At 36.9% G+C, this 22427-nt stretch overlaps 2 protein-coding genes across 2 annotated transcripts in view; one reads left to right on the top strand and one right to left on the bottom strand.

Moving 5' to 3' along the window:
• The window catches only part of LOC117996744 (isocitrate dehydrogenase [NADP] cytoplasmic), a 131647-nt gene that overhangs the window by 103413 nt on the left and 5807 nt on the right, over nucleotides 1-22427 (top strand). The window lies entirely within an intron of this gene.
• Nucleotides 1264-21993, bottom strand: LOC117996741 (uncharacterized). The gene is made up of 9 exons (XM_069509366.1): nucleotides 21636-21993; nucleotides 20330-20533; nucleotides 19463-19531; nucleotides 18335-18475; nucleotides 16732-16932; nucleotides 14712-14852; nucleotides 13454-14191; nucleotides 12647-12879; nucleotides 1264-11579 (listed from the first exon to the last, which is right to left on the bottom strand). The coding sequence occupies exons 1-9, from the start codon at nucleotides 21765-21767 to the stop codon at nucleotides 10943-10945; spliced, it is 2496 nt and encodes an 831-aa protein (XP_069365467.1). The 5' UTR covers nucleotides 21768-21993; the 3' UTR covers nucleotides 1264-10942.

The raw sequence follows: 22427 nt of genomic DNA, 5'->3' as shown, positions 1-22427 counted from the left end.
TCAAATATCAGGCATTTGAGCACTATAGGTATCTAAATCCTACCTAAATCATTAATCAAAGATTTAAAAATGTTATAATATTTAAAAGTCACATACCTAAGTAAGTCACTAGTCGAGCCTGCTGCATTAGATGCCTGTCCGTGTAGGTGAAGCCACGAGGTTTTGCTACACGACACGATAATAAGTATTAGGTATTAGATTGCAACACAATTCTCTATATTATGATAGCTGACACATGACGCAACGTAACACGACGAAATAACGATCAAATCTCTACTACGCGATCGCTACGCAGTGACATAGCGACTACGTGCGTAGACCTTGAAGCCTTAAAAGTAAACACTAGCAAAAATACCTGTAGATAATATCCATTTTTATGCTGATAATGAGGCTCTTTTATTTATATTAGACAAATTCATATTAATTATTACGTATGTTATGTTAGATACGCAAAATTTCCGTCACTTTAAATTCCCGTTTTAGATAAATAATAATTTAAAATAAAATTAAAATACTTACCTATTTAAAATTAATATTTAAATTATTTTAGCGTTTAAACTATCGTGAGTGATTTCCACTATAGGTATATGATATATTTCTACGGCTATACTCACGTACCTATCCAGTCGACGTTAGCCCGACTAGTTTCGAACCCATCCGGGGTCCTTTATCAAGGGGGTCAACACAACGGGCTGTGCGGGCAGCGGCACGCGCGGCGCGCAGTCTTATACGAGACGCGTGCGTGAACTGACCCCCTTGATAAAGGACCCCGGATGGGTTCGAAACTAGTCGGGCTAACGTCGACTGGATACGTGAGTATAGCCGTAGAAATATATCATATATATCTAATATTTAAATTGCATGTAAGTACCTACCTATACACTGAGGAAAAGGACCACGGAGTTAGGAATCAGCTTAGCTTAAGAATTCGGTAGTACGGTGGTAGGTACTTTAGTACCATCAAAATTCGGGCACCAATTCTGTAACTGACTTTGCTCCAGCGCAATCACCTTGATATAGGTGCTACGCTGGTATACACCCCATTCTCACTTCCCTTGTTTGCGTCATCAGTGCGTCGTCATCATTGATGGCGTCATCAGTACAACAGTCTAGCGTGACTTTTGGTCGTTATTTTGCAAAAAAAAACCTTTTTTCCTAAATGGCTGACAACTAGGTAGGCCAAAATCATCGAAACCCTTTCTATATTATTAGTTGTACTATATTGGTAGATATTATAAAGAAGTAATAAAAAACATTTCATGGTACATTCAAATTTAAATGTATTACACAGCCACAATATTTAGAACGACTTATATCTATTAGGTAACAATAAATCAAAAAGAGCAAGTGAACACAAATAATAATGACATACTTAATTTAATGTATTATAATACCCCGAAGTTGCGGTATAATACGGACGGACAGACAGACATCGAGGAGATTCCTAAAGATCTGTTACATCAACATATTTAACAAAGACGTAACTTTAAAACATCGCGCTAACGAACTGTTAGTGAATGATAGCATTGATTCCTAATCTATTAGCGCTAGCATTCGCTCTAAGTTACGTTTTTTTAACCCGTGTTCGAATCATTGGTTATCGTTCGGTTCGTTACTTCCTAACAAGTGGTAAGTAGGTATAGTTACGCGACAGGTTGAAATGGCAATCGGGGAGGGAAACGCACAGCCCCCCGCTAACACGGCGCGAGCAAGCGCGGGTGAGCGGGGCGTCCCCCCGCCTCCTACCCCAATTGCCATCTCGACTAATCACTACCCATATCATAAATGCGAAAGTGTTTTTTGTTGATTTATTGGTTTGTTGGTTTGTCCTTCAATCACACCGCAACGTAGCAACGGACGAAGTGATTTTTTGCATGAATATAGTTAGACCTGGAGCGTGACATAGGCTACTTTTTATCCCGAAAAATCAGTTCCCACGGGATTTCAGAAAACTAATTTTACGCGCACGAAGTCGCGGGCATTAGCTAGTCTATATATACCTATATACATAAAGAAAAGCTGACTGACTGACTAATCTATCGACGCGCAGCTCAAATTACAGAACGGATCGGGCTGATTTTCAGCAAAATCGGGCATTTTCGGCATCGGGCAAATTACGGAAATTTGGCATGCAGATAGGTATTTTATGACGAAAACATCCGCTAAGAAAGGATTTTTGAAAATTCAACCCGTAACCCCTAAAATAGGGGTTTGAAATTTGTGTAGTCCACGCGGACGAAGTCGCAAATTGACGAACTGCAGTGTTATAAAATATGATAACGGAATCAATTTTATTTAATACTTTTCATAGTACAAATAGTTTTATCTATCAACCGGCCCAATGATTGTACTTTCTGTTTTTATTGTACTTTGAAATACCTAGGCAACATTAAAAATAAAGTTCCTAAATACCACGGAAGTACCGGGCCACGCCGCGGCAACGTAGGTATAGAGAGAGCACAAAGACCGACGCGGCGCGGCCACGTGCTACAGCGCGGAGCTGTACCGTGCTACGATACGGCACCGTAGCGAGTTCACGCGCTCCGCGCATAGTTCAATAAAGTTTTTTTTCTTGTGATTTTTTTGTGTAGCTAAATAGCTGGTCCTACTAGCATCACCCGAGGTCTAACAGGTGTTCTCAATATGTCGCATACAAGATGATATCTGGGTTAATAGATGTTCAAAACTTGATAATATAGACATTCTAAAATAAGCACAAAATTGACGTTCCCAATTTTATCTAACTGATGAATCGGATAATATCACCTGGTATAAAAACGGTATATAATTTAGAAAACCTGTAAGACCTTTGAAAATAGGGCCAACTAAAAAAAATTACTTGCATAATGAACCAGGCCGACGCGTGAACTTGCTACGGTGCTTGTGACTCACGGCAAGTCGCGTCGCCGTGACTAGAGAAGCGCTGCGCCGCAGCCCGACTCGACACCGCGCCGTAGTACAAGATGTCGTGCCGCAGTGATGTGTCACGGCCCTAATTCTTTTATCACTTGAATAATTAATTATAGTAGCCGCTAACATTACGAAATTTAAATTTTATATTTCATTATCATCAACATCATCATCATGATCAGCCCATTGTCGGGCCACTATTGAGCACGGGTCTTCTTTCAAAATAGGCCATAAATCATAATCTACCACGCTGGCCCAGTGCGGATTAGCAAATTTTATAGTTAACTAGCTGACCCGCCCCGGCTTCGCTCGGGTGGAGTATTTCGGACTGGGAGTGTCATCGTGAAGCCGTTGCTTGATACCTAAAATATCAATTCACTATTAGAAATTCTAAAATTCCCACGATTTAGGACTTTAGTACTTTGCAGCATCAGGATTAAGGAGTTAGGATCCGAAGTTCAATGATGTAGCCTATGCTTGGTACCTAAATTAATTTTGCATCATCCGCAGTTACTGAAACATTATAGTTTAGGAGTGCTGTACCCTACATCATCAGGGTTGAGGAGTTGGGACTTGAAGTCTAAGAATAAAGTCGTTGCTTGGTACCTACAATATGAATTCCCTATGAACACTTCCTGAATCTTGATAACTCAGGCGGGCAGTAACCCTGCAGCATCAGGATTAAAGAGTTGAATCCAGAATTTTTATGTGACCACCACGAAAACTTTTTTTGTTGAATTAAAAAAAAAATTTGCAAATCGGTCCAGAAACCTCGAAAAATCGATGTAGAAAAAAGAACCACCTCCTTTTTGACAGTCAGTTAAAAACCGATGACCTTGAAATATTTACGGACCAATCTTTAAAATATCCCCTTTCTAACAAAAAAAGAATGAATGAAATCGGACTACGCGTTAATGAATTACAACTCAGTATACATTTTAACTTTCATTCCCTCTCCTACGGGAACCATGCTGAATTTCGGGATAAAAAGTATCCTATATTCTTCAAACCGTACCAAGTTTCATTGGAATCCATTCAGTAGTTTCAGCGTGATGCGCGGCCGTGATACAGACAGACAGACAGACAGACAGACAGACAGACAGACAGACAGACAGACAGACAGACAGATAGACAGACAGACAGACAGACAGACAGACAAAAATGAAAAAAATTACAGTTTTGGGTTCAGTATCGCTTATAGAGTGCCCTCGAAAAAAAAATCAAAATATCTTCAATGTACAGAATTTAACCTGTTGCAGTTTTATTATAAGTATTGATTAATAAATAAAAAATAGCATGAAAATAAGTACCTCGGGATATTATCACACATAATACGAAAAGGCAAAATAGATAGATACCTACAATAAATATAACTGGCACAATTCAATGTTCAGATATTCCATAAGTATGTATAGATAGTAGTCTAGCTTAAATAAATATTTATAACAAATAATGTTAATTTATATAATGGAAACGATATAAATATATAGGATGAGTTTTTGGGGCGCGTATAGAATAGCAGCTACACCACATTTTTTTAAATATACTTTTGATTCTGTTATTGTGTTGAGTTAAGCTCCCAGAAGACAATAATATATTGGGGATGTCTCTCAACAAGTTCAAACATTTCATAAAAAGTGAACTTATTGAAAAATACTTTTACAATGTAAAGTATTATTTAAATGATAAGAAAGCTTGGTTGAATGAGTTGGTAAACAGCCTCGATAGTTCTAATAAGTATAAGTGAGAAGAATTAATATAGTTCCATAATAATTGGCACCGGCACCAAAAAGTATTATTATGGAACTATATTAACTCTTGTATACAAAATATATTCGGTAATAAATTAAATTATTTTTCAATTTTTAGTGTTTCTGTATCGAAGTCGGTTTTTATTTTTTTTGTAAAAAAATTTTATTTCACAATTTTTAGTGGTCCCATGGAATTATGCTATGACTGGTTAAAAATCTACTGTTTACTAAGCTATTACACTGATCGCGAGCAATTTACTCTTATCCGTTGAGGAGTTCCAGTATCTATCTTCGAAGATGTTCATCAGATCTTCACCAAATTTAAATGGGACCAACTTTGAAGTATACCCTTTCAAATAAAAAAAGAATTTTCAAAATCGGTCCAGGCGTCTTCGAGTAATCGGGGAACATACATAAAAAATAAAAAAATAAAAAAAAAAAGATTCCGACGAATTGAGAACCTCCTCCTTTTTTTGAAGTCGGTTAAAAAAGAATACCCGGCGGGCTCTTCTCAGACCTGGGCGCGTTTGGAACCCTCGTAGCTTTAGTTGTAAGTCTAGGTACGTATTAATTATCACCATTATTGCAAATTCAGGATTTGAGTTTGAGTTTTTTGAGTCTGTTCTGAAGTTTCTGTAACTTTTATTTAAATTATTTAATCTTATAATGTGTATTGAAATTGTTAAATAATCAGGATTTCTCTTTAGAATGCATCCCGATTTCCGATAGGTGGTATCTCCAAAGGTGCTAAATTTATTGCGAAAATCATTGAATTAAATTTTAATATACGTTGAACTCTAGATTAATTTTTTTGTATAAATCTTGCTTAATCTGTAATAAGAACCTCTTAAAACTCATCCTATATATTATAACGATTATGGTACAATACATTAAACAATCGGAACAATTTAGAATTTATTTTCAATAAAATGCCACAAAGAATAATTAAAGGAGCATACAAATTACGGTGTTGTCGTGTGTTGCAATGCACACTGTCGTGCCCATCGACCAGTAATAATCACGCAACAAGAAAATTAATATGTCGATAATCCGACACTAATGCACACGTCATTGAAAATCGTGTGCACGTTCTCTGAACTCCTGCTGGCGCATCAAGACACCACAACACGCTAGTTTGTATGCATCTTAACAACTAGCAGTGATAGGAATTGTAGAAGTGTTGGCTTTAATCGATTAATTTTTTAATCGATTAGTTAATTTGATTAATTTTAATCGTGATTAAGTTAATCGCGATTAATATAATAATCGCAAAATCGCGATTTACAAAATTAATCATTAATCGTCACTTTGATTGATATTTTTGACAGATTAAGGTAAGTATTTTTAAAGCAAGAAAACAACAGGGTTGAGGAGTTGAGACCTAGATTAAACTTTTGCCAACATTGTTGCGTAGTATCCAAGAAAATTAAAACAATCACACCTAGTCCTACCCAATAATAACTTAAGCTTAGACAATGGGTAAAATTAGTACTGTTTCCGGACAGTAATTATTAGGTATTCGTGATTAAGATTACATAATATACCTACATCCATAGATATCATAATTGAATACTTTATCGACATTAACTGTTTAAGCCATAAGAAAATCAAGCACATTTAAATATTACATAAGTATGTCATATTGCTCATCTAACAATATCAATCTTAATACCTAGACCATAAATAAAAATAGCTGTAGAAAAATATATACCTAATCAGATTTTTAAAAAATACATTGTAATAAGGAAATAAGTCTTTATAGATTCACAACCAGTATTTAAGACGACAATGAATTAATTTTGCCACATACAATACAACAATTAAGTGAAAGCCAAACCACAACACAATGGGTACAAGATTTAGGGATACCTATACCTGTAGCAAAGACTCGCTACCCGCGGGGCAATAAGATAGAACGCCGCCTGTTGCGCTCTCATCGCACTTACGGGCCTTACGGCAGGCATAGTGCCGCACCACTATCGTGTCGATGTGAATATTATTTAAAAGTGCCTACATAAAACAATTACATTTAGATCAAAAATACATACACAGGTCACTGATTAAATAAAATGAATTCAATTGGCAGTTAGTTCACTAGCTTGATTGAATTTCTCTTCAATTTTTCGGAATCTTCTTTAACTTCCGTTAGCAAATTGTTAATAACAATGCGTGCTTGAGGTTGAATTATGTTTAGACACGTGTAAATTTAAAAAAAAACCGGCCAAGTGCGAGTCAGGCTCGCGCAATGAGGGTTCCTTACTACATTCGTATTATTTCGACATTTTGCAGGATAATTCAAAAACATAATTATGATACATAAAAATAAATAAAAATCTGTTTTATAATGCACAGGTGAAGACCTTTCATATTATGATACCCCCTACTTGACATAGTTATCTTACTTAGAAAATTGAAAATACTTATTATTAGTTCATGACCACAATTTAATTTTTTTGTGTGATGTAACCACAAATTCACGGTTTTCAGATTTTTCTCCAAATGTCAGCTATAAGTTTTATAAGAAGACCTGGCAAATTTTATGATTCTAGGTCAACGGGAAATACCCTGTAGGTTTCTTGACAGACAGACGGACAGACAGACAACAAAGTGATCCTATAAGGGTTCCGTTTTTCCTTTTGAGGTACGGAACCCTACAAAACGTCCATTTTAACGTATGTTTAATCAATAATCAGCAACGTCCAAATAGCGGTTATCGATAAGTGACGCACCGCACGCGTCTGTCCCTAGTGCACCGATGGCGATTTTAAATGACACCGCGGGCAGCAAGTCTTTGCTATAAGTATAATATTCACCTTTGTAAAGTTCTAATAGATTCTAACAAGTATATCGAACAGTACGACTCAACAGAAGTTACATCCAATGTTTCCTTATTTGATGACAATCATTCATTTTCGCGGCATTTATGCACTACTGACGCAATTCGCTGGCGCAATGATCAGTGAATTCAAGTCTTTGCTATAAGTATAGTAGATATTTACCTTTGTAAAGTTCTAATAGATTCTAACAAGTATATCGAGCAGTACGACTCAACAGAAGTTACATCCAATGTTTCCTTATTTGATGACAATCATTCATTTTCGCGGCATTTAAGCACTACTGACGCAATTCGCTGGCGGAATGATCAGTGAATTCCGCATATATGATAAATTTTAACAATTAATGTAAGGCAGGAAATATACTAGCGTGTCGTGTTGTGCCGTGATGCGTCAGAAGCATATCAGTTTCATACGTATAGAGACACACTACAGATAAATAACTACACTACACATAAACAAGTCAAATCAAAAAATAAAAGTTTTGGGCGCAATCTAGCACGATTCGTCATCGTTTGGTATTTACACTGAACTCAAACGTACGATATTTAAAGCTAAGCACTTGTTCTTCGCTAAGCACATTATAATGGCGGTAATAAGCCAAAAAATCAACACAACAAATAAAACCATAGCTGGTAAACAATAAAACATCAACAAAAAACAACATAAATTGCTACGTGTAAGCCGTATAAGCACAAAATATAAAAATAAATAAAAGCAGTCTTTTCGTCGAACTGAGTCAATCATTAATAAAGCTTAAAAAATTGCCAAAAGCATAATCTATTATTGCTACAATAGAGAAATTACACGCCAACATAAAAATTAAAGTTACGCTAACATTAACACTTTTAATAAGCAAATAAAACGCTATGTGAGTCCATTTTTAATAGCAACATAATTATGGTTGGGCCATTATGATCGTGCGAACGGAGTCATAAATAATTATGATCATAGGGTTGCGAGAATGCCGCAGATGTCGTTATCGATAAAGAGATGCCGTTCGGACGCAGGTAGCTAGTAGCTAATGTTGTATTGTTTCCCGTCACTATAACCTGTTATCAGCTATCGATAAATCCTATTTTTACTGATATACACAACACCAGAGCATCATGTTCTAGTTCCACAAGGCCTATAAGTGCGAGCGAGAGGTCTGATAAAAATGATTTATGACCCCGTTCGCACGTTCATAATGGCCCAACTATAGTCTGCCGTAATTTGTATGCCATGAGTAATAACTATTCGTACTATTATGAAGTTCCTAGAGAATTATTATTTATAACGTTTAGTAAAGTTAATTATTAAAACAAAAATCCTTTACGTAGGGTAACTGATTTCTCGGAAACTATTTGGATGAAATTTTATATTCACATAAGTAATGTTTTACTTTCCAAGCTTATCTGGATGGGTATCATCACTGAGGCTGAGATCTATAGCGCACTTTGACTTTGCTCAGACTTAAGATTGAGTTAAAACGAGACAGATTTATGTGAGAGATATAGCTGTCAAGTTTTAACTCCGTCTTAAGTCAAAGCAAAGTCAGGTCTATAGATCTCCCCCTAAGTTCCTGCAGGAACAATTCGAAAACGCACTCGAGCGCTACTGTTGGTTACACCGCAAAGATGTTGAATGTTTATACCTTACTGAACTATTTTACCTTAACTTACTTAATCATGAAGTTGTATACCTTGCAAAAATACAAGCATTCAGAAAAACACAGAATACTTGATTTGGAAAATCTCTAAAAAATAATAATTGATCATCATGATTATTCTAACAGTCAAATAAAGCAAAGCTAACTTATCCTAACGATCCTTATGAAAAATAAATGCACAAAAATAAAGCCATAGGTTACAAAATATACTTTAGCAAGTATTATGTACTTATACTTATAGAAGAATATTCTAACTTACATTATAAGATACTTAAATACTGTTACTAAAGATTAAGTTCCACAGCCTCAAATAACATAAAACTTAACGTAACTTAAAAAACAGGTCAAGTGCGAGTCGGACTCGTGCACGAAGGGTTCCGTACCATCGTACAAGATATATCCAACTCTTTTATGTAGAACACTGCAAGTTAATGACGGACTGCGCCATTTGTAAGTGATTTAGTAAATTTATTTTTCCTGAATACATTTTTATCTTTATTTTTTGTGATGTAACCACGAATATACGGTTGTAGCATTTCTTTCCTTTACTTGTGCTATACACCGACCTACCTGCTAAATTTCATAATCCTAGGTCAACGGGAAGTAAATACCCTATAGGTTTTCTTGATAGACACGACAGACAGACGGACAGACGGACAGGCAGACAGACAACAAAGTGATCTTATAAGGGTTCCTTTTTCCTTTTGGGGTACGAAACCCTAAAAATTGTAGGCTCATAAAATTCACTTTCTTAGTAATTTTGGATTGGAATGGAATATGTATGATGTCATACCTGTGTATAGCTAACAATAAAAGATAACAAACTATAGCAACAGTTATACATTGGCCCTGATTCTCTAGTCTCTCTCTAAACTTAATTTATAGTAGCTGCATCCTTTTCTTTTACTAATGCTAAAAAAGGAACGGAACATTACTTTCACATTTAAAGACTCTAAATTTTAGTGCACAATACAAATTTAAACAGTAGGTTCGCGAGTGCGTGCTAAAATCACGGGTTTTACCATCTAAAAATTAAATTTAGAAATGTCAAACTGCTTCTGTCCTTTTCATATTATAATAGTAAGAAGAGGGTGCGAATACTCTAAAATTAGGTTGTGCTTAGAATCGGTGCCAATGTTTATAATATTCTGATCTATAATACTCTGCATGTACAACACACATTTGCACGACATTTATTTAGCTTTTAAAGAGAACCTTCTAAGCACAGACAATAACAGCCGCACTCAGAGTCGCTTAATCGTTTCTTAAGTTTAGTTAAAACGAGACAGAGCTATATCTCTCACATAAATCTGTCTAGTCAATCTCAATCTTAAATCTTAAGTAACGATTAACGACTCTGAGTGCGGCTGTAACCTATTATGAAATAAATTATTTAGTTGGAACATTTTTAATTATTGTTATCTTATAAGAACACCATATAACATAAATTATCATTCTTTCGAGTAATAGATGGAATGCAACGATTGCTCTAATTCTTGGTTAGTTTGTTGCCATAGTTACTTTAAAGATTCCCACTAAGACCATAAATATTACAGCTAATTCATCAGGTAACATATAAAGAGGTAGATATAATTATTATTATTCATACAATATTACTTTTTGATGTTTAATTTAACGACTTCACAATAAATTAATAAAGCAATCAAAACACGATTGTAAAAAAATTACACTCAGTAAAACAATGTGAAAAACGTAATAAGTACAAAAAAATACACAACACATTGAGATCAAAACGGTTATAAAGAACTGGAATGTGATTTAACAGTATAATACTATCAATTCTTGTTAGCTTGTGCGTTTTCGGCGTTAGAAGCCAACAAAGCAGACAGTGTGGCATGAGTAGCGCTTAAGTTTCCAGATGTCGGGCAAACAATATTTGCCCCGTTATTGTTATTCAACATACCTCCACTAGTGCCCGAGCTAACAATGGTAACGTTCGGCGGTGGAGTGACTCCGTTAGCAAAACCAGTGGACAAGACCTTTTGGGTGTTATGCATCATAAAGGATTTCGTGGCTCCCGAACTGCCTAGAGTCAACACCTTTTTCAGCATAACAGAGGAGTTACAAGCGTTGTCAATCATGTCTTTGGTTGTAGAAATACTATCGAAATCAGTAGATGAAGCTGTGATTAAAGTGCTCTTTGGGGTGGTCGTGTGCAATATCGGCCTTACACCCGACACGTTGAACGAGACTCCCGAAGTAACAGTGCTCCGGTTTATGATATTCTTTGAAATGATAGCATTGTGTAGAATGTTGCCTGTGGGGAAAGATTTGGAAGAAACATTGACATACTGTGCGGGCGTCCCGATTAAGGTAGCGTTGGATGTTCGCGTTCCGAAGCCAATGATCGTACTGGCCGTCCCTTGGGACATCACCGTGCTGATTGTGCCGGATTTTGTGTTGATAGGGATGCTGTAACAAGTAACATATTCAATCATTATTTTATGACAACTAATTCTAGGTTATTTAACATCAAATAGAGGACCTCTTCTTTGAATTAAAACGTTATTTATAGGTAAGCCAAAAATAGGATATAATATTATGTTATAATATGACAATAATTATATGACTGGTTCACTGTGTACTGGTACCACTTGGTTAATGTGTACCATTCATTGGTTCATTGTGTACCATGCCACTGGCTCCTTGAGTATCATGGCACTAGTTGTTGATACTATGATTACACATGTGAATTACTTACCCTCGAATCATATGCGAATTGGACCTCGGGATACTCTGTATAGTGACAGTGGCCTGCGGGAGATGATGTATGGTCCTTTGTCCAGTGGGCTGCACTCCGCTGCTGGTGTAGTAGTGGACAGTGCTGCCAGTGATGCGGGGTGGTGCGGCTATGTGCACCACTGTACACTGTGTACCATGACGCTGGTACACAGTTAACAGTGTACCATAACACTGGTACACTGTTAACCATGCTACTTGTTCATTGTATATCATGCACTGGTATCCTGTTTACCATGCCACTTGTTCATTGTGTACCATGCTATTGGTTCATTGTGTACCATGCCACTAGCTCCTTGAGTACCATGGCACTAGTTGTTGATGCTATGATTACACGTGTGAATTACTTACCATCGAATCATATGCGAATTGGACCCCGGGATACTTTGTATAGTGACAGTGGACTGCGGGAGATGATGTATGGTCCTTTGTCCAGTGGGCTGCACTCCGCTGCTGGTGTAGTAGTGGACAGTGCTGCCAGTGATGCGGGGTGGTGCGGCTATGTGCACCACTGTACACTGTGTACCATGACGCTGGTACACACTTAACAGTGTACCATAACACTGGTACACTGTTAACCATGCTACTTGTTCATTGTATATCATGCACTGGTATCCTGTTTACCATGCCACTTGTTCATTGTGTACCATGCTATTGGTTCATTGTGTACCATGCCACTAGCTCCTTGAGTACCATGGCACTAGTTGTTGATGCTATGATTACACGTGTGAATTACTTACCCTCGAATCATATGCGAATTGGACCTCGGGATACTCTGTATAGTGACAGTGGCCTGCGGGAGATGATGTATGGTCCTTTGTCCAGTGGGCTGCACTCCGCTGCTGGTGTAGTAGTGGACAGTGCTGCCAGTGATGCGGGGTGGTGCGGCTAAGTGCGCCACTGGTACACTGTGTACCATGCCACTGGTTGTTGATGCCACTGTTATGCATTTTGTGTTTTGGTTTCCTGTGAACTAGAGATTAATAATAAGGTCAACAATGGCGCCGATTCTCTTGTCTTTCTCTAAACTAAATTTAGACTATCTGTATCTTTTTCTTTTTAATATTGCTAAAAAGAGACAGAACGTGAATTTTACATTTAAAGACTAGAAGATAATTTTAGTGCACGCAACAAATTTAAACACGAGGTTTAACAGCTCTAAATTAAATTTAAAACTGTCAAACTGTATCTGTCCTTTTCTAAATGCATTAGTAAGAAGAGGATGCGAATACTCTAAAATTTAGGTGTGCACAGAATCATTAACATTGTTTTTCAGCTCTTATAATTCAATATTTGGGAAACATAAGTCTAGAAACCTACATTTTAATCTATTTGGAACAGATACCTACATATTTTTGGTAGAAACAATGCATTTATGATTCTGGATCGAATAATATGAACACTGGTGGTATTAAATAAACTTCTTACAATATAAGCTTTTTTTTTGGCCTTTAAAGCAATGCGCTCAAGTTCAGAATATTTAAAACAATATTTTTATTATGGCAATGAAAGTCAGTGTATCTTGCAAAGAATTTTCTAACACTTACATTACTTGTGTTAAGTGTTGTTCCCAAATCGAACTCGTCGCCAACGAGAGTAAACGTATCCGGATTAGCTCCTGTCAGTTTCTCGATAGTTTTCCTAGCATCGGCATCGCTCTCGATATTGCCCAAATTGCGGCTCAAAAACTCGATATCTGCCTCCAACAAGCCTTCCACAAGATTCTGATCGTCGTCTGTTTGTTTGCAGAGATCGAACGCATCCTCGTTTTCCAACTTGATGTCCTCAACTTTGATCGCATCAACATTTATACCTTCGATATTTTCTACTTTAACTCCATTAACTTCTAATCCATCGACTTCGTCCACTTTTATTTCGTCCAAATCCTCCATTTTTATACCATCAACTTTAATGTCATCCATGTCTTCAACTTTAATGTCGGCAAAATCTGTGTCTTCTTTCATGAGTTGATCATCAGCGAAATCTCTTGAAGTATCAGAATTCGTCATGTACTGACTCGCATTGAAATTAGCTGAATCGAAATCATCGTGAGCTTCTAATTTAATGTCATCGATTTTGAATTTGTCCTCTTGAGAGGTACTCGTTGATGGCTGAGGACTATCCGCATTACTGAGGTCTCCGCTTAGTGCTCTCCTCAATACGTAAGCCTTTATTTTTCTTAACATAAAAGGTGGTACTTTGAATCCCGTTAATTCACCCAGCAATGGCAAAGAGCTGTGTTTATACGCATCACTGGTGGCAAGTTCTTCAATATCTTCTAACACCTAAAACAAATAGAGCACTAAGGGTCAGGTTAAGCATTTTCTATGCATCAAAATCTGCTTCACTTTACAAGCTATACTAATAATATTGCTACGATACAATAGTAATTAATAACCAGGTACAAGACAACCATTTTAATAGCTTTTGTTTAAAACTTCCTCCATAAGGATAGTTACCAACTTACCGCATTTATAGGACTTATGTATTTATACAGGGGACTATATAAGAACCATTCCACTTCATTTCTTAGGACTTATCTAATCAGCCTTATATAGAGAACTAGATGATGCCCGCGACTTCGTCTGCGTGATTTAGGTTTTTGAAAATCCCGTCGTAAGTCTTTGATTTCCCGGGATAAAAATTAGCCTATGTCGTTCCCCGGGGTACAAGCTATTGCTGTACCAAATTTCGTAAAAATCGGTTGAACGGATGGGCCGTGAAAGGCTAGTAGACAGACAGACAGACAGACACACTTTCGCATTTATAATATTAGTATGGAGTATGGATTAATAAACGTCATACCATAATGTATGTCTTGCCACCAACTGCATTGACAAGATTGTGTGTGGCAATCCATTCCTTATCAGCTGGATCAGCTGGATATCGCAGCAAACCGGCGTGTCTTGTATAAAGTCGCCCACGCGAATTACCAAGTCCTAACACCTGAAATAAGTATGAATAACATTAAAAAGCTGTGATAGCCTAGTGGTTAGGACGTCCGCCTTCAAATTGGAGGTCGGGGGTTCGATCATGGGCACGCACCTCTAACTTTTCGGAGTTATGTGCGTTTTAAGTAATTAAATATCACTTGCTTTAACGGTGAAGGAAAACATCGCGAGGAAACCTGCATGCCTGAGAGTTCTCCATAATGTTCTCAAAGGTGTGTCTACATCCGCACATGGCCAGCGTGGTAGACTATGGCCAAAACCCTTCTCTCTCTAAGAAGAGACGTAGTGTAGATGTAGTGAACCGGTGATGGGTTGATCATGATGATGAACATTAAAAAGAGAAAGAGTAAATATGAAAACTATAACAAAACGCAGAAAGATGTAAAAGAGTAGACATTTAAGAAAGTTAAAATGGCGATGGACTGGACACAAATGATAACAGATAATGGAAGAAAACAGAAAAATGTGAGTGAATGGTATCCTAGGGATGGCAAGAGGTGTAAAGGGAGTCAAATGAAAAGATAGGAGAATGATATGAAGCTGGAACTCTTGCTCCTCCTTAGGAGACAAGCTGATGTCCAGTAATAAAGTAAATGAAAAACATTGTAACTGTAAACTGATATTCAAATCAGGCTATGATTATAATATAACACCTGAAATACAAAGGGATGGATGATTTAAGTTTGAACTTTTCATATAATGTTAGTTTAATTTAGACAAAGGCAGAATGCCAGAAATTCCAGAATGTCCTCAATGTTATTTTGTAGTATATATGCCAGAATTATGAGCATGCTGCCTCCATACCTCCTTGAATTGTGCATTTTGCTACTTGCAGCAAAGTTTTGATATCATTAACTGGCCTGCTTGTTTGCTTGCTACTGTGAAATGCAGCAGCAGAATTTTGAAATGCAGCTCGTTTCAGCAACGCACAAGACTGCAAATACTATTTTATACATGGCATAATCTTGTACCTATATCAAGTATTTGAAAAGAGTAACCGCCGAGTTTCTTGCTGGTTCTTCTCGGTAGGAAAGGCATTCCGAACCAGTGGTAGATGCATCCGACTATTCGAAAGTACTTGTAAAAGTGTATTTGAATAAAAAATATTTTTATTTTATTTTATTTTATTTTGAAGCGTGATGCAATACTTTGCATCACGCTTCAAAATAAAATCATAATGAAAGCTTTGTGGCAGTTGCCACAATTGCAACTAGATGGCGCAATTCAATTGATAACGTTTCATGACGTAGTTCCGACAAATGTACCGCCGACAGTACTCGTACTAACGGAGTTTTCTGCAATCTGGACTATATCAAGAATAATATATAAAATAAATAAATAAAATATTTTTATTCAAAGCAACTATGGCTCAATTTGTTAGTAGACAGACTCACTTAAAAACTAATGTTACTACTATATTAGTGGCAAAAAGACAGTTTAATTTATTTTTATTTTTTTACATTTACAAATGTGGCCTCACCAACACTTGAACAAAGTGTTCAAGCATTGGTGAGTCCATCTTGCTCGCAAACCTGTTCAGGATGCGGTTGGTACTTGAGCGCACTTTGTCAGCAGTGATGATGACTTCTTCCGCATTATTGCAATGAAGTCATCAGTCTGTTCATCTGCAAACTTTCCTGACGCTGAACAGAACCGCGGCAGTCCCAACAGCATCCTGAACCCATTCTTATACTACACCCTTAAGGTGTCTATGGCCTTTTTCGAATAATTGACCCACAGGCTACCCGAGTAGAAGTTTTGGCAGTATGCCTTGAAGAGCGTTACATAGTGACCCAGGTATTTAAATTGTTGCACACGTGTGAGTGTAGCGTCGTTCAGTGTAATTTTTCAAATGAAAATCAAAAATTACTTACTTTATGTGCATGGGATCCCATGATAAACAGTGTGTCTTGAGTGAGTCTCGCTGGATTCCATTTCTCAGGGTCTCGAAGCGCGGGTGACGGGATGGGCGACGACGATCCACTATCTGTGTCCTCTTGCTTTATTTTCTTTATTTTAGAAAAGTCAATGTCTAGTTCCATATCTTTGCGTTTGTTTTGTGATGAATTCTGGAACTAATTTTTTTGTATGTAAATATGTTTAAGCAGTTAATTAAAGGCCCGAAACGCATTTGAGCTGCGCGACGCAACGCGACCCTCCATACAAACTCATATTATTATAAAAAACTATATTTGCCGCATCGCGCAGCACAGCTCAAGTGCGTTGAGACCTTTATCCACTTATTTTATTGGTTTCACTCTCTGAACCGTTGGAACTCATTTTAATTATTATTAAATTTATGTTTATTAAGTAGACACCTACTAACGACTACTAAATAACAAATCAAGACGAATTTTCAGCTTTGCCACCAATTTTTTTTTAATCATCTGTGCCGACAGGCAAGCACATTTATGGCTATACAGCCACGTAAACGCAATTTGTACTAAGCAAAGCGACATGCCAAGAAATGCATGCTATGGTATGCCAAGAATGATAAATGAGATCCGATCAAAGGGTATTTAATAAAGATGGGCGTTATTGGCTATTTACGGCAACGGTTAATCAACAGTTACTTAGTTTCAATACCGATATTGTTAACCATTGCCGAATATCGGTATCAGAGTTGTGTTTCAACTAATTTAATATGCGCAACGCGCAGCGGTTTCCGTAGTAGTAACTAAGCTAGCTGCCGTATCAATACCGTCTGTATAGCTAGCGCGCGCATATTCACTAAAATAAAACCAATTTTACTTTCATGAATATCGTGAAGTAATCACAACCATAAGTACATAGCAGTAAAGTTTAACTTGATCATTGACATAGGTCAAACTATAGTGGTCGCCTGCACGAATAGTTTGCCACAGTCCAGTTAACCAAAAACATTTCATGAAGATTGATAAACCAAAGAGGACCTTATCTCTATTACTCTAAGGCTAACTGTATTTAGAATGATAGATCAAAGTGTAATGGACAAGTACTTGTACAGTTAAGCCTTAGCGTAATCGAGATAAGGTCGGCTTTGGTTTACCAAGTTCTTAGTTACTAAGCCGGTAGCCAATAACCGCTCCTTCTCAGCTTTCAGTGAAAGAAAGAAAGAGAAGGCATAATTATTGCGTTTCTAGTTACCAAAAAACCAAACAATGCATTGTCAGTTGCCAGTTGGCAGTGTTGCGTTGTCAGGTGGTTCGTCATAGATGATAACTGAAAACCGTTGTTAGCTACGACAATAACGCTACGGTACGCTATAGGCACGGCAGCGGTTTTCAGTTAAGTTAAGCTATAGCGGACACATGTCTAGTATTTAATAACCCCAGCACGCCGTTTCATACAACATTGCAGGAGCGTTGTAATGTTCCAAATTCAAAAAACGCTCCTGCAATGGATTTGATTTTCTTTGTCCGAAAATTCGATACTTCGCTTTTTTCGAAAATAATGACAATATTTCTATGCATGTTTGAGAAAATGACTATTACGTACTGTTTGTCGTGTTAATTTATTTTCTGTATTGCTTGACTCAGCATCACTTGTGACATCAGCAAACCCTGTGGTCACAGTGCGTGGAGGAGTGGAATATAGTAACCGTGTGGCGTCCAGCATTGCTCGACAGACAGCTCGCACCTGTTATTTAAATATGATTAGAGGTGCAAACCAAAAAGTGTCTAATAGTTATTTCGTTTTTCCCAAGAAACAATGTGACAAGGGTGGTGTCTACTTTTACACTTATGATTTTATTTTAGTTTATTGTAAGAGCGATCACACACTCATCCGATCCGAATCCGTAAAAAATCGATATTCAACGTCATATGTCATAAGCTATCATACAAATAGTTCTATGACTACTTCGGAACTTATCTTCACGGACTCGAATTGGATGAGTGCGTAACCGCCCTAAAACTCAATTATCACCAATATGGCTAAGTCTATTTTAATCTCTCAACTTTTAATTGACTGGTCTAAATCTAATGCTATCATTTTCTGTAGGGACTAGGGAGCATTATGAAAGAGATAGCAATTCATTAATTTATTTTATTAATAATTTGTCCTAATTAAGTATATATAAAAGGAAAAGGTGACTGACTGACTGACTGACTGACTGACTGAATGACTGACTGACTGACTGACTGATCTATGAACGCACAGCTCAAACTACTGGACGGATCGGGCTGAAATTTGGCATGCAGATAGCTATTATGACGTAGGCATCCGCTAAGAAAGGATTTTTGATAATTCAACCCCTAAGGGGGTGAAAGAGGGTTTTGAAATTTTGTAGTCCACGCGGACGAAGTCGCGAGCATAAGCTAGTTAAGTATATTCTTTTTAATTTTTTTTTATTTATTAATATATATCTCACACATATAATTTAGAGTCATTAAGAACTATATGATGCCTGCGACTCTATCCGCGTGGATTAAGATTTTTTAAAATCCCCTAGCAACTTTTTGATTTTCTGGGATAAAAAGTAGCCTCCTTCCCTGGGATGTAAGCTAGCTCTGTACCATAATTCATCAAAATCGGTTGAACGGATGGGCCGTGAAAGGCTTTCAGACATACAGACAGACACACTTTCGCATTTATAATACATATTAGTATGGATTTATCTCTTACCTGATCCTCACTTACAGACTCGTCTCCCAAGTTTAATCTTATATTATTTACAGCAGGAACAAAGAATTTCTGAAAATAATGTTTTCATTGTTGAGATAATAAAAAAGCAATGATAGCATTGTGGCTAAGACGTCGGCCTCCAATTGGGGGGGAGAGGCCTGAATCTATTCACGGGTTTATACCCGTCAACAAACGAACTACAGTACGCGGCAGAAAATAATGTAGGTACATCGACCTTTAGAATGAGATTTCGGCTTTATAGAGCGTTGTCTCTGTCACTTATGCCTATGTGACGTTTTGTCGATCTCAACAGTGGACATCTCTTTCTTAAGTCAAAGTCAAATTTTTTAATGAGAATAGACGAAAAAAAGACAGAACACAAACAGCGTTTTCTTGCCAAAACTTGATTACACAAAACTAGGTTTTATGAGCAAAATAATATTATGGTCTAAATATGGTTAAAATGGTGGTACAATAATATGGCCTAACACAGCCATGTTAACACTTTATAATGTCCTTTTAAATAAATGCAAGCATTTCAATGATTAACATTGCTGAATTTAAAGCCTCCCGAGTCCTGCTTACTTCTCTCACAGCTTCCTAATTATTACTATTCCATATTGTTATTACGAGTAAGTGGGAGGTATTAAGCAGTGCGTTTTAAGCAATTAAATATCACGCTCTTTAACTGAAAAGAGTTCCTCCAAGCTCTAATCTGTTTCTAGTCAAAGGACTGATCAGTTGATCACAGATAGAAGAGGGAGAGAAAAAATCTAAAAGATGGAATGAAGGAATTTAAAAAAACCATGCTCAATAGTGGGCCGGTGATGGGTCACTCTTGATGATGATGATGATAAGCATACTCACTTCTAAATACTTTTTAATAACTTGGTCGATTTCCCTAGTGACAGCAGACTGTATGGTTTGACGTAACATGTCCAGAGATTTATTAGCACTTGCTCGAAATTCAGCAATAGGTCTCGAGTGTGGTTGTACTGGACCAGGGAGACTGAACCGTCGGTGCATGGCTGCCAAAGTACTTATGGCTATTTGCCGTGTTATAGGCTGTTTCTAAAACAAAAATCAATCAAGTATAAGTTGGTGGGACTCACACATGAAGTGTTCCGTACCATCGTAAACACATGAAATAACCCTTTTTTTTAACTTTTCAATTTTTATAAATTTTCATGGCATGGCCATTTTGAAATTTTTTATATATTCGTTGTTATAGCGGCCATAGAAATTAGAAATACACATTCTGTGAAAATTTCAACTCTCTACCTATTATGGTTCACGAGATACAGCTCACTGAAAGATGAAAATTACATATCACTACTGTGTAACCACAATATAATCAACATACAGCGACTCTATATAGCAAAATTGAAGGGACATGGTATTTTAGTGTGTTATAAAGGGTTAAAGGAACCTAAAAGAAAAAAACAATATAATTTTACAAATAACTGTTTAACAAATGAACATTTCTAACAATTACATTGAAATATTTATGACTTTATATCAGTATGGTGTTTAAGGTTAGTTAAATTAATGTTCCAATCCAATCCAATCCATCAGCCTGTTTGCGTCCACTGCTGGACATAGGCCTTTACAAGAGCGCACCACCAAACACGGTCCTCAGCCTTCCTCATCCACCCGCTGCCCACCACCTTCTTCAGGTCATCGGTCCAGCGGGCTGGAGGTCGTCCCACACTGCGCTTACTAGTACGCATAGTTAAATTAATGTTTATTGTGGTCTAAATAATGATGTATTGTTTCGCTATTGAAAGTGGTTGCTACACTTTATAGAATGTTTCAATATAAGGATAACAATGTAAAGCAAGCGAACGTTTTCATTAAGTAGAGGTTCGCAATAAAGGGTTTACTCTGTATTATAATCATATTTAAACCATAGCAACCATAGAGACTTATCCACATAACCAGCCCTTACTTTCCAGGATACAAAAACTGTATACTTTTGATGTTGATGGTGAAGGTGATGGTGATGATGGTGCCAGAGAGTTCTCCATATAATAGGTTTAAACTTGTGTGAACTCACACTTGGCCAGCGTAGTGGACTATGGCCTAAATCCTATTCATTCTGAGGAGACCCTTTCTCAGTTGTAACACGATGAAGTAAGTAAGACATACATTCGTAAATAAACCTCAAACTTACCGCTTGCATATTATTTACTGCTGTGCTCGTACGTACATTAATTATTTTCGGTGGCGCCTGAAAATTCCATGTACTTGAAGTGCTATCGAACGTTGACAGATTACTTGTATCTTTGTCCTTTTGGATAACCATTTCGAATTGAAAATAACTCACAAATAGCTGATTCAACACCTCGCATACCTACTATACTACCATCAAACACATTTCAATTTCGGGCAGGATAGAAAATTCTACTATTTCGTACTTGTGCAATTGAACTGTCAAGTGAATACTATACAGCAAAAATATATTATTACATTTTTAAGTTATTGCTCTTCTAAAATTGAGGTAGGTATTGAATTGAAAGTATTGATTTCGATTTCCGACAACTGAAAAACCCAGGCCAAAGAGTATAATATAATCTTATAATCCTCAGAACCAAAGAGAATATAATCACTACGTTTTACTCAGAACCTTGTTCAGAACAATATCTGTACCTATTCCACTGGAAATAGCTTCCATGTACTACTAACAGATATACCAGATATGCAACTAGCGTGGCTCCCTCAGCCCCTCTCGCTCTAGCAGAGGTACTTAATTGTGAAAATATGTTATTCCATTTATTTTACGTTCGCTTCGGCTATTGTAGCCTAGTATACTGCAACCCACCATCGCACAATAACTTCAAAAACAAAAAACAACAAAACGAATCAAGTATTTATTTACAATATACTTGAGTCAACTTAACCTTAACTTTTTTCAAGAATACATTCAAGAAGTTGCAAAACAAACTTTGAGATTTCGTGGCGTAAT

This window comes from Maniola hyperantus, chromosome 3 (genome assembly GCF_902806685.2).
Source record: "Maniola hyperantus chromosome 3, iAphHyp1.2, whole genome shotgun sequence".
Lineage (NCBI taxonomy): Eukaryota > Metazoa > Arthropoda > Insecta > Lepidoptera > Nymphalidae > Maniola > Maniola hyperantus.
The sequence above is the reverse complement of the archived record's forward strand: the minus strand, read 5'-3'. Positions and strand labels throughout refer to the sequence as shown.